The sequence below is a fragment of the Lacerta agilis genome, chromosome 14, assembly GCF_009819535.1.
Source record: "Lacerta agilis isolate rLacAgi1 chromosome 14, rLacAgi1.pri, whole genome shotgun sequence".
Lineage (NCBI taxonomy): Eukaryota > Metazoa > Chordata > Lepidosauria > Squamata > Lacertidae > Lacerta > Lacerta agilis.
Window position 1 is genome coordinate 37,065,115 of NC_046325.1, and position 15,498 is coordinate 37,080,612.

At 43.7% G+C, this 15,498-nt stretch overlaps 1 protein-coding gene across 1 annotated transcript; it reads right to left on the reverse strand.

Moving 5' to 3' along the window:
- Window positions 1-5,498: 5,498 nt before the first annotated feature.
- Window positions 5,499-15,426, reverse strand: METTL16 (methyltransferase like 16). Its single transcript, XM_033169803.1, has 9 exons — window positions 15,027-15,426; window positions 13,086-13,288; window positions 12,062-12,202; window positions 11,047-11,162; window positions 10,670-10,812; window positions 9,747-9,816; window positions 8,542-8,631; window positions 7,512-7,685; window positions 5,499-7,125 (listed from the first exon to the last, which is right to left on the reverse strand). Exons 1-9 carry the CDS (start codon window positions 15,152-15,154, stop codon window positions 6,433-6,435), a joined length of 1,758 nt encoding a protein of 585 aa, XP_033025694.1. The 5' UTR covers window positions 15,155-15,426; the 3' UTR covers window positions 5,499-6,432.
- Between the last annotated feature and the right edge of the window lie 72 nt (window positions 15,427-15,498).

Sequence of the window (15,498 nt, forward strand, 5' to 3'; positions counted from 1 at the left end):
AATGTCAAGCAAGCCGATTCCACGACTGCTCCAGAAATAACCGTTTCCCTGCAGAATAAACCTATTTTTTTTTTTTTTAATATCATAACTTTGAACAGCCACTACTGGGCATTTGAGTAGCTCCCTCCATTCTTCTCATGATGCTAAAATGGAAATCTGGGTGTATCAGGCATGAGCGACCTAAAAGGAAGATTATCCTTGGATAACATTAAAAAATAAATAAAAAAGGTTATATGCTCTGAACATCAATTATCCCATGCAGAGAGGTCCGTTTGTTGAAAAAAATAGAATTCTGGTGATCTCATGGGATAGATTTCTGAGGTAAGTGATGTATGCCAGCGATAGCAGATAGCAATTGCAGACTTCCCAAAGGCAGAGAGGAATAGCATACTGAGCAACTCTTGGTCTAGGCCAGCCTTCCCCAAGCTTCCAGAAATTTTAGACTACAAATTCCATCAGCTAGCTGGGGTAGATGAGTGTGCCAGGAGAGTGCCAGGTTTGAAAAAGCTGACCTAGGTAATGAAGAAGCTGGATGTAGCAAGGCCTAGCTGGGAGATACGAGTTAGAAGATGAACTGTCAGCTAACTCTGCCCTTTGCCTTCAATAAATATGTCGCCTGTTTCTGCCAGGATCTGTCCAAAGTTTTCCTTAAAGGTGTGATTTTCAGACAGGCAACTCTGATGATACAAATTAAAATCTGCAAGTATGCAATAGCATCGCCTCCCAACTTTTCTCGGATGAAAATAGGGACGTCCAGTTGAGGAAAAGTGGAGCATTCTGGGGTCAAATAAGAAACCAGAATGGCTTCTGCCATTCCAGGACTTTCCCTGGAAAATCAGGACAAGTGGGTATGCAGTAGTTAATTCCTTAAAAAAGAGGTGTTACAGGCCAGACCTTTAAAGCCCTAAACGGCCTTGGCACAGTATACCTGAAGGAGCGTCTCCACCCTCATCATTCAGCCCAGACACTGAGATCCAGCTCCGAGATCCTTCTGGCAGTTCCCTGACTGCGAGAAGTGAGGTTACAGGGAACCAGGCAGAGGGCCTTCTCAATAGTGGCACCTGCCCTGTGGAACGCCCTCCCATCAGATGTCAAGGAAATAAACAACTATCTGACTTGTAGAAGACATCTGAAGGCAGCCATGTTAAGGGATGTTTTTAATGTTTGATGTTTTATCGTGTTTTTAATATGTTGTTGGGAGCCACCCATAGTGGCTGGGGAAACCCAGCCAGATGGGTGGGGTATAAATAAATTATTATTATTATTATTATTATTATTATTATTATTATTATTATTATTAGAGAGGAAGACACATTATGCTTCCTTGCCCCACAGAAACAAACTCTGGTCATTGGGTAGAAAAGGAATGGCATTCAGCTCTCGCTCAGAGGCGTAAGAATTTCTTAGTTCTAACCAGTGGCACGTTCCAGGGCAAAGTCTCCACAAAGTCCCTGCCACAAATAAGCATTGAAAGCAAGCAATGGGGAAGAGGGAAGGAAAGGTGAGGAATAATGGAAGGCTGCAGGGCTACAGAGCAGCACTCTTTCCAGCTGCGCTCAGGGTGCCCTATTGGCTGTTTGTATGCCAATCCCCAGAGCTTAGGCATTACGAAGAGGTCACCTTTGGTAACGGGCCACTGCGTACCCCATGCTTGGGCGGCTGGGAAGAGTATCTCATTTCTTCCTCAATTAGCTGCTGATTAGCACCATCCCTTGGCCCCCGGCCAGCCTCCATTTAATGCACCATTAATAATTCATTTCTCAGAGAGCAGGAAGACAAAGAGAGAAGGAGCTGGCTAGGACCACGCTGGAAGATCAGATTGTCACCAGAACAGGAAATGTAGTCACAGTGCCGGAGAAAGGAGCAGAGAAAAAGTTGGCTAGGGACAACCAATGATCACTCCATGATCACTGCAGATGGTGACAGCAGTCACGAAATTAAAAGACGCCTGCTTCTTGGGAGGAAAGCAATGACAAACCTAGACAGTATCTTATAAAGCAGAGGCACCACTTTGCTGACAAAGGTCCGTATAGTTAAAGCTATGGTTTTCCCAGTAGTAATGTATGGAAGTGAGAGCTGGACCATAAAGAAGACTGACTGCTGAAGAATTGATGCTTTTGAATTATGGTGCTAGAGGAGACTCTTGAGAGTCCCATGGACTGCAAAAAGATCAAACCTATCCATTCTTAAAGAAATCAGCCCTGAGTGCTCACTAGAAGGACAGATCCTGAAGTTGAAGCTCCAGTACTTTGGCCACTTCATGAGAAGAGAAAACTCCCTAGAAAAGACCCTGATGGAGGGCACAAGAAGGGGACGACAGAGGATGAGATGGTTGGACAGTGTTCTCAAAGCGACTAGCATGAGTTTGGCCAAACTGCGGGAGGCAGTGGAGGATAGGCGTGCCTGGCGTGCTCTGGTCCATGGGGTCACGAAGAGTCGGACACAACTTAACGACTGAACAACAAGGGACAACCAAGAACCGCTAAATGTCTACTCGATATTAACAACCACCACCACCACAACAGAGAAAAGGAGGCACAGAAGCTGGCTATCTTAACATCACGGAGGGAAATCTGGGAATGATTTCCTCCATAAATTTATCCTTCTATTGGAAAACAGATACTCGGACACGGTAGCGCTTAATGTTGCTTTTCAGCTAAGAAAAGTATGGAAGCTTTTTTCGTTCATCTGCCTTGATGGGTGGGGAAAAATAAATATCAAGTGCTTTTCAAGCAAAAGAAATAATTATTGTAGCAGGGTGTCACGAATTTCATTAGTGTACCTCCATGGGTAGCTGGTAGCAGTGAAAATGGCTCACAAACTACTCAAGAACATACTAAAAATTTCTCTCCTCTGAGCGTTGACATCCTCATATGAATTGAACCTGCAAAGAAACCGCCTTATTAATCAAATACAAAATCCAGAAGTGAAATCCCAATGGTATACCTCCTGCCTTAACACTATGCAGACACGCAAAAAATGAAAGGGGAGGTAGACATGGAAAAACAGGTGCACATGTTCCTATGATGCTTACCTGCATCCGCAAGCACGGCAGTTTAAATAGCAGACAACAAACAGTGCTGGTTCATTAACTCTCCAAAGGGAAAGCATAAGGACAGGACAGCCCATGCACAAACAGGCTCCCAAGCCAGTCAAGGACTTTCGGAATGACACAGCTGTAGAAAATGGCATAACGCTCAAATGAGAGTAGATAGGCGATTCCAGGAGAGGTGCACAAAGGTATCCTGCAAACGATTAATGAAGGACATCTTGGAGCAGTTGAAACATCAGGCAAAGGATACACTGTATTGGCCCAGTCTGAATGCAAAGACTGAAGATATTGTAGTATAGCATCTGTGTAAAGTAGCAAATACAGAACCACAAAGAGCACATGACAAATCCAGAAGTCACCCAACAGGACCTACCAAGTGCTAGCAATGGATCTGTAGCAACAGAGGATATTCAGTCATGGCACACAGTACTTGCTTGCAACCATTGCAACCACTTCTTCAAGGCAACCAAGGTTAAATTTTCAGGTACATTTGCAATGAAGTAATTTCAGAAAACGGTCCTCAGTGCACAGCTGGTAGAATTCCCAAAGTTTGCACAAGAACAGGAATTTGTTCACATGATTACCAGCCCATGCTACCCACAAGTTAATGGTTTAGCTGAAAGATGTGTTGGATCAGAGGGAGATGCAACTAATGCTGAGACGGTGGGTTCAATGCCCATGGAAGTAAGCATAAGTCTCCATGTTGGGAGAGCTGGGTATGTTTCGCTTGGAAAAGAGGAGATGGAGAGGAGATATGATAGCCATTTTCAAATATCTCAGGGGCTGTCTCATGGGAAGATGGAGCAAGCTTGTTTTCTCCTGCTCTGGAGGGTAGGGCTCAAACCAATGGCTTAAAGGAGATTCTGGCTAAACATCAGAAAGAACTTTCTGACAGCGGAACAGACTCCCTGAGGAGGTTTTGGAGTCTCCTTCCTTGGTGCCCCAAACCCCTGGCCTACCTGGTAGCAAATCAGTAGGTCAAGTCCAAAGTTCAAAGACCAGGAATCAATCCACGCAAGGAAAGTCAAAAACCCAAAAGGTCAGGAAACGCAGGCTAGGTTCAATCCAAGTAGGCAAAGTCTGAAGTCCAACAGTCAGAATATGGTTGAGACAAACCCAAAACACAGCCCTGCAGAAGTCCAGAAACATCCAAGCCAAGGTCCACCAACGTGGGCAATTGAACAGACACAGCACCTCTGCTTCCCTTTTGTATTTTGCATGCTGACTGCAGCACCTGGGCTTGATGAGGCATGTGACTCACCTGTTCCAAGCCTACTCCAGCTGAGGAATCTCCTCCCAGAGCTAGTGAGCTCCACCTGGCCAGCTAGTGAGCTGGGCTGTGGGGCCTTGCTTGCCTCAGCCTCCTAGAGCACCCCTCTCGCTGCTCCCTATGCCTCAGGGCCCACCATGTTGGTGGAGACAAGGGCCCCTCTGGTTCTGGGTCCTGCTGCTCTGGTTCCTGTGCCCTGACCCCCATCCCCTCACCATCCTGTCACCCTGTACTTCCTTCCCCATCCCCTGCTTGCCCCGGTGTGTCCCAGTCCTGGCTACACTCCTTGCCGGGATCCTCTTCCTCCTCTCTGTCATCCTGCCAGTTCTTGACACTTGGGAGGTTTCTAAACAGAGGTTGGTTGGCGATCTGTCATGGATGCTTTAGTTGAGATTCCTGCATTGCAGGGGATTGGACTAGATGACCCTCAGGGTCCCTTCCAACTCTACAATTCTCTGTTCTCCTCTTTATCACAAGTCAAACCCAACTGTTCTGAGAATACAGATGTCTGACAAACAAAGCAAGCACTCGAGCTCGTTTCTTTGCTGCTGGCTAGCCTGAGCCCACCTCCTTTAGAGCAGAGAATGGTACAAGAAGATCAGCCTTTGGCCCCATTCCCTGGACAGTAAAAGATGCTGGGAATGTTGGTATCAACTCTGTCTACTGGGTGCTTGTAGGCCAATGCCACCAAGAAAAGATGACCTTGACCAATTTCCTTCCCAGTCCCTCTGGAGATATTTCTTTTGCTCAGCTTCCTGTTCTACAGCAGAGGACTTGTATTGTTGTTTATCATCCATGGCCATATTGGCTGGAGCTGGTGGGAGTTACTGGCTTCTCATTCTTGTTCTAGAATCATGATTTTCGCTTTGAGCCCTGGTTTAAATCCTCAGGCAAGTTTAAATCCCCAGAGGGAGATGTTTTCCTCCCTTCCTTAGGGAAAGCCTCCATCCAAAGGTGTGTTCTTGCGGTAAAGTTCCTCACAACATAGTTTGCAACAACTGCAATTATATATATATATATATATATATATATATATATATATATAATCAAACAGCAAGCACAGAGCAACAAAGGGATGGCTAGAACTGCATGAATTGTGCACCAGATGGCAGCAGGGAGCTTGAAGAAACAGGTGCAACATTGCACAATTTGTTCACCTGAAAAAAGAACAGCAGCTTTTAAAAAAACATTTTATTACGTGATTTTTTTAATATAAAAAAATCAATATATCACATCATCACGTAGCTTAACACAGTCAAATTTGCTCTCTTTATAATATCCATTTTACGGCACTCAAATTCTTCCTGACTTGAAATGTTTAGGATGTTCCCCCTGGCTCTAGTATGTCACACATGCTTGCCAAGTCTCCAAAGCGTCTTTATATATTTTCAATCCATCCCACAATTCTTTGTAACTTGTACCTGAATACCCTTTGCCGTTCTGGTTCTTGGCTTACCAAATGGGGGTTTGAGTGAAACAAACCAGAGTTTTGATTTCTAATGTAATGGTTAGCCAAGGATCATAGTTTGCCACTTATTATCGGTAGAGGAACAAAGCAGGAGTAATCTAGGCATTCAGGTTAAATTGTTCATCATCCCACTTTACTGTGACCTGTGAACACAGCTGCTGACTCATGGTTGCCAATAATATCATTTGTCAAGGGAAACAAGAGGACAGATACAACTGTGGGAAATTTCCACTAAGCTAAGCACATGGAAAAGACAATGAATAATCCACAACGACATTGCCTTTTTAAGGCAGACACAGTGCTGCTTTCTAATATGTTATCTCAACAGCTAAAAATTTGTTACACAAAATGCGTAGGATCCAGGATTGTTAGTTTGCACTTAGTTCCCACTGAAGTCTGTGCAACTCAAGTCATGACTGAATTTTCACATTGGTTTCAACGAGAACTAAGTGCACCTAGTTTAGTCTGGACGCTATCCACCAATTATTTTAAAGGCCTTTATGAATTTCCAGAACTTCAAACTTCACAAGTGATTTAAAAATAGCCACTTTTCATAGCAAAGATGTCCTTAAATATATGCTAACACAAAAGCCATGATTACAAAAATAAGGCTAACATAAAGTTCCTCATTCACGTATATCCTTAAGTTGTGGCCAACCGAAAAATTTGGTTCTTTAAATAGGTACACAGCTGGTTCATTAAGTCTCTGTTTTGCCCCTCAATCCAGTGCATTTCTACTAAAGAATCGTCCCCTTCTTTCTTCACAACTAGCATACACTTGAAAAGGAACCATTCACCCTGTCCAATTTCAATACCTAGGCAACCAGTGCCAAAGGCCTTGGACCTCTCCTCTTTTGCATCACTGGAATCTTCTAAGCTTGCTAAAACAACAGCCGACTCTTCTGCTTGGCTGTTTTCTTTGGTATGTCCCTCGAGGGTTTCTTCTTCAATATCAGGTGCGCTATTCAGTCTGCCATCCTCTCGTGACTCAAGGCTGCAACCAAGTACCGCCAATACCTTTTCTGTGGATCTGTCTTTTCCATCTTCTGTGGACCTACCTTCGTTGTCTTCCCCAGGCCCACCTCTGTCATCTTCAGCGAGTCCTTCTTCGTCTCCTCCAGCTGGCCCACCTTGGTCGCCTTCTGTGATGTTACTTGCATCGTTCAGGTTCTTTCCTTCTGTGGCTTGCAGGAAATCCACAGAGGCTCGAGGAAGTTCGCGCAGCTGCCTGACACGATCCCTCTTCTTTCTCCGTAAGTGAATCCAGGAGTTTTCTACAGCTGTTAGGAACAAACTGACCTCGTCTTTCCCGCAGGGAATGCATTTGTGCTGAACCTATTGAAGCAAACACGCACAGAGTTTTAGTGTGATTCACTGATGTAAATTTGCTGCTTCCTGAAACGGCATCACATTTAAAAAAGGAGGAGGAGGAGGAGAAGAAGAAGAAGAAGAAGAGTTTGGATTTGATACCCCATTTTATCACTACCCTAAAGAGTCTCAAAGCGGATAACAATCTCCTTTTCCCTTCCTCCCTCACAACAAACACTCTGTGAGATGTGTGGGGCTGAGAGACTTCAGAGAAGTGTGATTAGCTCAAGGTCACCCAGCAGCTGCATGTGGAGGAGCAGGGACGCGAACCCGGTTCACCAGATTACGAGTCTACCACTCTTAACCACTACACCCCACTGGAAAGCAAAGGAAGAAGGTTGCAGTTACTATACCTTCAGGTCAGTGAGAATTTTTCTAATCCATGCTGCAACTACTGCCATCCCTTCAACAGCATCAATCCCCACCGAGGAAGCTTTGGTAGCCAACTCTTTGGCTGTAGACGCTAAGACTAGGAACGTGATTGGTTTCCGAGGCTTCTCTAGCTTTTGTTTCTTAGAAGGAGGTGACTGAGGGGGAAAGAGAAAACGGAATAATTAAATATCTAAAGAATAGTAACGCAGTATTCAGGGCATGAATAGAAAATGTGTAAGATGTGGTGACTTGAGGAGGTTCACGGAAGGAAAATGTCCCATCCCCACCCCTCAATAACACTCTGTGCTACATCACATGTTGTTCAGGAGCCCCGCCCCCCATAACATCTAGGGGGGCACAGGTGGCTATAGAGAGAAGAGGTAGTGGGAAATATTCCTTCTGTGAACTTCCGTAAGTTAAGCTTTCTTAGGGCCCAAACCAAGAACTACATCGTATAGCAACAGCAGCTAGAATTATGTATGATTAGTAGTGGAAAGGAAAAAAAATCCCCAAATAGGGGAAATGGGAGAATGTGTCACACAAAAACACAATTATTGCTAAATAAATACATTACATATGGACTGAAGGAGGAAAAAAAACAAACTGTTCAGTAGCAATTTGGGGGGGGAATTAATCTGATATTGAACAAAGCATGTAATTCAATTTCTGCCAATTATGTACTATGGTCCAAGAGAATTTCGTACATCTGAATCTGATAGCTGCAATCTGTACGTTCACTGACATAGTTGACGTATGCCGTCAAGAAACTAAGGAAGAAGCAAAAAAAGGTGGGGGACACAGAAATTTGATTATTCGAGTAATCACTCAAGTAATTTTGTGCAACTAAAGAGAGATCTGAATGTGTGTTCATCAAACAGAGGTCTTCTTCACCCCATCCCACCAGGCTTATGTAAAATGCTTTGGAAACTCAGGAGCTTGCGACACATCAAGGGAGAGTCCTAAGTGATAACACAAGATAATGAATTGCGGGAAAGACACACGGCCACTTACTGGCACTTTGACATTTTCATAGAAGCTCCAAGCCAGCGCCCACCTCATGGTGCGACCTTGACAGAATTCAGTGTGGGTGACTTTAGGAACCTGCACAAAGAAAAACAGCAAGCCAGCCTTATGTTTGGGGAGTTATTTCCTTCAGTAACTCATTACGACTTCAGACCTATTTTGAGCTGGGACCCCAAAACATCCAATAGTGGCATTTTACTCTTTTAGCTCAACATTACAGCATTTCACATACACACACAGAAAGGTGTCTGCGGCCTTTTCCTCCAAAGCCTCTGATCACGGACAGCATAGACAAATACCTTCTTGTCCAGTTCACAGGGAGCCAAATGAGGCTGGGTCCATAGTGCAGTAGAATGGAGCAGGAACAAGGAAGGGGGCAGAGTAACCTGAAGGCCGGGAAATGCTCTGAAGGCACAAGATCCAGCCACCTTGTTGAAGCTAAGCAAGTCTAGGTCAGGCTAGTTCCTACATGGTAGCACACTTTGGATTCTCATGATTTAAATGAGTTCAGTGGAAGAAAAAGCAGGATACAAACATAAACAGGACTGACTGGGCTACTTCAGACTGCATATGCAGGCAGTGTTGAGTGCTCTCCCACAGAAAACAACTCCCTGTAGTTAGAAAGCTGGCACAGCAGGATTGGCACACTCATTTTCTCCTTGCAGGGAGGTGTATCTTTGCTGTTTAACAGACAGGCGGAGCATTGAAAATGCTACCACTATTTTCACCTGCATTTTCAATCCAGGTTCTAGAACTTCTGCAAAAGGCGTTCCGAAGGACAGCCCTTCCAGCAGCCGCAGCTGGGCTGGGCTGAGGAGCCCTGTAGGCAGCTGAAGGAGGGAAATACACGTCTCGCAGTGAAACCCATATTGGTTGTTGGTGAGAACACACCTCTGAAAAGAACAGGTTTTAATGCACAAGGAATGCTGCTACTTTTATCCACTGTGCATTAAATTCTCAACTACAAGAACTGTGCTGTGTTGACTAAGGTTGGTGTCTTACACAGACCAGCCTGGATCTAACGGCCATTGCAGTTGGTGGGACCTCCTTTCAAGTAGTGTGTTAGATCGATAGGGTTGCCAGGTTCTGCAGCCTGCCAGTGGAAAAACTGTTTAGTATTTTACACTAATGCAAAGTGCAGCTGCAAACAGATGTAATACAGATAGCTGTGGTGTGCATACAGAAATGCTTACCCCATGGACCCGAAGCTCCTCTTTCAGGGGTGCCAAGCTGCACTTCTTCCCCAGCATACAACTGTACCACCTGCAGCAATGAAAAGCATTTCGGAACCAAAAAGTTTAGAAATCAGACTAAGCTCTCTCAGAACTAGCCTCTTAGGGGGTTCAAGGTTTCATAACACAAAGGCCTCATGACTGCCAGTTTAAAAAAGGAAAATGCTTTGAGGAACAACTGCAGACTCTATTACAGTCATGGGTGAACCATAATCCAAGATTTGGAAATAACGTTAAGAGCGCACCTTTTCTTCCTCCTACTAAGAGCAAAACAGCTGCTCAAAACCAAAGCCCAACAACTCTATTCCAAGCACTGGAATTCATGCCACATCACAAATATATTTTAATCAGTGGTTTCAGTTGTATAAATCATCATCATCATCAACAACATTATGATGATTATGATTTTATTTCCTATGAAGACTGGAGAGGATTGATTTTTTTGTTTTTAATCTATGGTGGAGATATTGATATTCTTGTTATTATGTGCGTATTCTAAATGATTTATTTTTATTGTTAATGTTGGATTTTGATGGCCATTGGCTATAAACTGGTAAAGTTTTATTTGATTTATTTGATCCAGCTCCGAGGACCTTCTGGCAGTTCCCTCACTGCGAGAAGTAAAGTTACAGGGAACCAGGCAGAGGGCATTCTCAGCAGTGGCACCCTCCCTGTGGAACGCCCTCCCATCAGATGTCAAGGAAATAAACAGCTATTTGACTTTTAGAAGACATCTGAAGGCAGCCCTGTATAAGAAAGTTTTTAATGTTTGATATTTTATTGCGTTTCTTATGTTTTGTTGGAAGCCGCCGATAGTGGCTGCGGCAAACCAGTCAGATGGGTGGCATATAAATAAATAAAAAATATTATACTTTAATTCTTACCGTAATCTTTTTTTAAGCTGCAGGCTATCGTGGATTATTCTCTTGACAAATTCCAGCTCTCCTCCTTCAGCCATGATCTCAGTGATCCCTCCGGTGTTGACAGAGCTGGGAGGGGGTCTTCTGGGATTGCGAGAATTTACTCCCTGGCAAAGAATGAAAGTGGGAATCATTACCTCTTAGCTTGCTACGTAGCCATGCAAACTGACTGTATGCGAAACTTTACAGATGCTTAGGTTCTTCCGCTTCTCCCAACTGTCTTCCCTACACAGCATCAAATTATACTTCAAGCATTTCAACTGTGAAGGGGCCTTTCCAGAATGAGCACGTGTCAACACAAACAGGAGAAGCCCAGGGCAGAGGATCAGCATTCAACATACCTTCGCTTCCAGCTGGTTGGCAAAAAAAGGAGGGTTGCACATGCAGAAATCATAGACGACCCCAGATTCTTCTTCCAAGGCATCCAGCAGGAGTGTCTTTTGTGGTACTTTAACCACTGAAAGAAAAGTAAGCACCGTGGGGGGGGGCAGACATTTGCTTACTTTCAACCAAGCTTCTAGAAATCGTTATATGCTACTTCAAACGAAAAAACAAAGGCAACCCACTTTCATAAAGGTGGAAAGCTCAATATCATAACAATAGCACAACATGTTGGCCGCATCATGGACATTCACAATACAAATGCTATTATGTCTATTATTATCATTAAAAAGTTGCTCACTTTTCCAACGGTGATTGGAGATCCACTTCAGTAGCAAAAGCTGAACAAGCAATCCACTTTGAGGAGCAATACACCAGATCTCTGAGAGTTTAGGTCCCCTAACCTCTGCTGTTGCTATGCTTCCTCTTGGCCCTCTTCCTGCCACACACCCCCTTCCGTTCTCTTTTAACCTTTCCCCCTTTTTTCTTTCTCTGCTCTTTACAGATTGGGTTGATTGGGAAGGCGGTTAGGAATTTTGGGGATTGATTTCTTCTCTGTTGGCACTACTATCCAACAAAAATTCAAGGTGGGGGAATCATTCTATATAGTGGTACCTTGGTTCCCGAACGGCTTAGTTGTTGAACAAATAGGCTCCCAAACACTGCAAACAAGGAAATAAGTGTTCCGGTTTGCGAACGTTTTTCGGAAGCCGAACTTCTGATGCGGCTTCCAATTGAGTGCAGGAAGCTCCTGCAGCCAATTGGAAGCCGAGCATTGGTTTTCAAACGGTTTTGGGAGTCGAACGGACTCCTGGAAGGGATTAAGTTCGAGAACCAAGGTACCACTGTATAAACAAAACTCTCTGCTTCTGTACCCAAACAAACAGCCCCAAAATAATACAATGCATGGATAATTTTGCCTGTATGCAAACTACTTTGCAGCATAAGATTGGGACAAGAGGGATACAATGATACCTTTTATAAGGTTGGATAAGTTGTTTTGCTCCACATTTTTCTTGGCAAAGCTGAAACACACATCATCCACTTCTGTTGCAATGAAATACCATCCATTCAAAGTTGCACCAAGTAATGGGTAAATACAAGATGCACCTGTTCCTGCAACACACCCAAGAAAAGTACAAAAGTTAAAACACTAAAGAGCATTCAAAATATACAACCCAGAATGCATTTTCTAAGGTCTATCTATCTATCTATCTATGAATTTTATCAGTTGGCCAGCAAGTACTATTGGGTAGAACATGCTCAATTACTTTCTGCTTAGTGCCACTGTTTGAGAAGAGTATTTCCTATTCCACAAAATACCTTGCAACACTTGACACTTCACGAGCAGGCAAAATAAGGCCAGTAAAGAACTGACACACCAAAGACAGAGTTTTCAATCCAGGCAGAACATTCAGTGTTATTCTGTGCAGTTCTGCTATGAAAAAAAGTACATAAACCCCTGAAAGGGAGAAAGTAACGAAGACAAATGTGGCTTCATATCACATGCATGAGAGTTGATGCGGGAAATCTTTGGTGATCAAAACTATGTAGAAAGGACATTTTGTGTGAACTTTACAAGTTTACACAAATAGCGTTGCAAACACTTGTCTTCTTAAAACTCTCACATGTATCCTCTCTCAGGACTCCTGGACATAAACAGCAACCCCAATTCATTACATGGGAGGGCACTGTGGTGTCATTTTGCCTGGTGGGTTATGTATGGGGAAGGGGACACCATAGAGGTGTCTCTCCATTGATGTGAGTGGGCTGGATGTCTGGTTATCATGGGAGCATAGACAGTCCGCTCCCCTTATATACTGGGGTGTGTGGCTGATGCTCTGCTCTGTGCTTTTTGTAATAGCATCTCCCCCCTCAACTTTTGTGGTGGGAACTTAAAGGGCAAAGGCTAAATTATGGTGATATTGTGACAACACAAGTGGCCCACGTGTGTAGTGGGACTTAGGACTGATCTGCAAGTCACCAACACGAAGCATACCTATGTCTATTCCCCATGTAGCTGAATCTTTAGCAGCAGCGTCCTGCTGAGCAATCAGATCTTCGACCCAGTGGATATAGTTGAGCCTCAAGGGAACAGTCGGAATGAGCCTTTCCAAAGGTATGTCAATTTGTAGTCCAAAGTCTTCTTTCAACAGGGTGCATGTTAAGGCTCTCACCGCTTCTGGATCCTTGAAGTTCACACTGAAAGGCACAAGATATAGGTAAGCTGAAGAATTCCTGTTTTGCATCAAGGAACATAGTGTGTAATGCACTACAGATGCCAGGCTTGGCTATGTTCAGCCTTGCAATTAAGAATAGTAGGGTATTTAAAAGGAAAGACCACAGGCCGAAAAGGTTTCTGGGGGAAAAACTTTGAGGCCTTGTTGTTCAACCCAAGCCTGATTATCTTACCACACTACCCAGTACAGAAAGCTGGCTGGGCCAGTAAGTTTCCAGAGGTTAAAAAGCTGTTTTAGTGGAGGTGGCAAGAGAATAAAGACATCCACTTGGGGGCACCAATGAGGGCCATAGAAGGAGCAGCTCGGTTTGGTGCGCTCTTTGGCTGGAATTGAAACTGCAGGCTACTAGTCTCTTAGTGATCTAGTAGCATTCTTGGGCTTATTTCCAAGGCTGAACCAAGCCCAAGTGCCTCCAAATGAACACGGCACATATAATAAACTCCAGTTTATGCTGGTAGAGCATAAGACACTTAATCTCAGTAACGTGGCTCTGGATCACACGTAGGGCAAAAAGATTCCTGCACTGCAGTAGGTTCGACTAACTGACCCTTGGTGGGTGGGTGGGTGGGTGGGTGGGTGGGGGAGACTCCCTTCCAACTCTACAATTCTGTGATTCCTCCTCTTCCAACCCCCAGGTGGGTCAAGTTTTTGGATGCAGGGCAAAAAACCTCCAAAAACTTGCCTTTTTGCTACCGGCATAAAGTGCGATTCTTGTTGGCAGCCTAATATAATTATCATCATCTTACGTTATAAGGCTTCCGACAAGAATAAAATTATTATTATTTATAATATTATTTCTGTAATATTGTTTCTATATTATAAAAATAATACAGTTATTTTTGTGTGGAATAATATGCAGTTGTAAATGTTGACAATAGGACCCATGGTGGGGGATGGTGGGGGATGGTGGGGGAAGTCTTGAGATTCAGAGTAATCTCTATATATGGCTATGCATATGGAAAGCTATAAATTCATATCTGTAAAATCTAATAAAAATGTTTTTGTCCCGTTCCCCCCCCCCCCCAGTTTTTAAATGCTTTAATGGTTGAAAACTTTATAACAGAAATATGCAATAGATGTTAGAGGCAAAATAAAAAATAAACAATTATTCATTCTTTAACTAGTACAGTACTTGCTTTGTACATCCATTTGTGATTAAATTTGACAAGACCTCCAATCTTCCCCATGCGTTCCCGAATTAATTCCCTTAAATTCGCGTTTAAACTTTACTTTCTCTATGTTATTTGACTTAATATAAATTTTATTTTATAAAATTATCCTACTTACACACCAAAGCTCAATCAAGACATGCCAACGGATTGATCTTTTGACAATGTTTTTACATATGCTCTGCATGTATCTCTCTGATAAATTTTTCATCTCTTAACCTTGCTGATAATCTCGCCAGTTCAGCGCACTCTCTTATTTTGTTTTGCCATTCTAATTTAGATGGAAATATCCTCTCCCTTCCAGCCTTTTGCGATTAGAATACTGGCAGCAACTGTAACATACATAAAGACTCTACTGAACTTTTTTTTTTTGAAAAAAAATGATTTCAAATAAATAATAATAATATTCTTATAATAATATAATATAATTAATATAATATAATATAATATAATATGATATGATATGATATGATATAATATAATATAATATAATATAATACAAAATACATACAGATGCCACTGAGAACTTACCTCACCCTCCCAGACAAATTTATCTGCACGTGTTGTTTAAATTCCGGGTACTTGGACGCCAGGTAAGCGAAATCCGGCGGCTTGTCCTTGTATCTGTTCCTCGCGTGCATAGATTTGTTGAGGGCCATCCCGGGGCCGGGGTGGGGGCAGGCCGGACGGGGGTCGCTCTGGGAAACGAAACACCTGTTGGCAGGTAAAGGCGCCCTCGCGGGCGAAAAGGCCTGCGCTGCGCGGTATCTCTCGCCCCTCAGGATACCGGGCCCCCTCAGCAAGCAGCCCTCGCAGGAGATGCGCCGAGTCGTCGTCGTCCCCTGACGCGAAGAAGTCGCGGCGGAGCAGAGAATGGGAGAGAAGCCCGAGAGTTGTAGGCGGCCCTGCGCTTCCTGTACAGCCGTCACTTTTCTCTCACACAGAGACACAGACAGGAAGTCAGGCGACGAGGGGTTGCTGTGCCCAGCTATCCCGCTGGGCA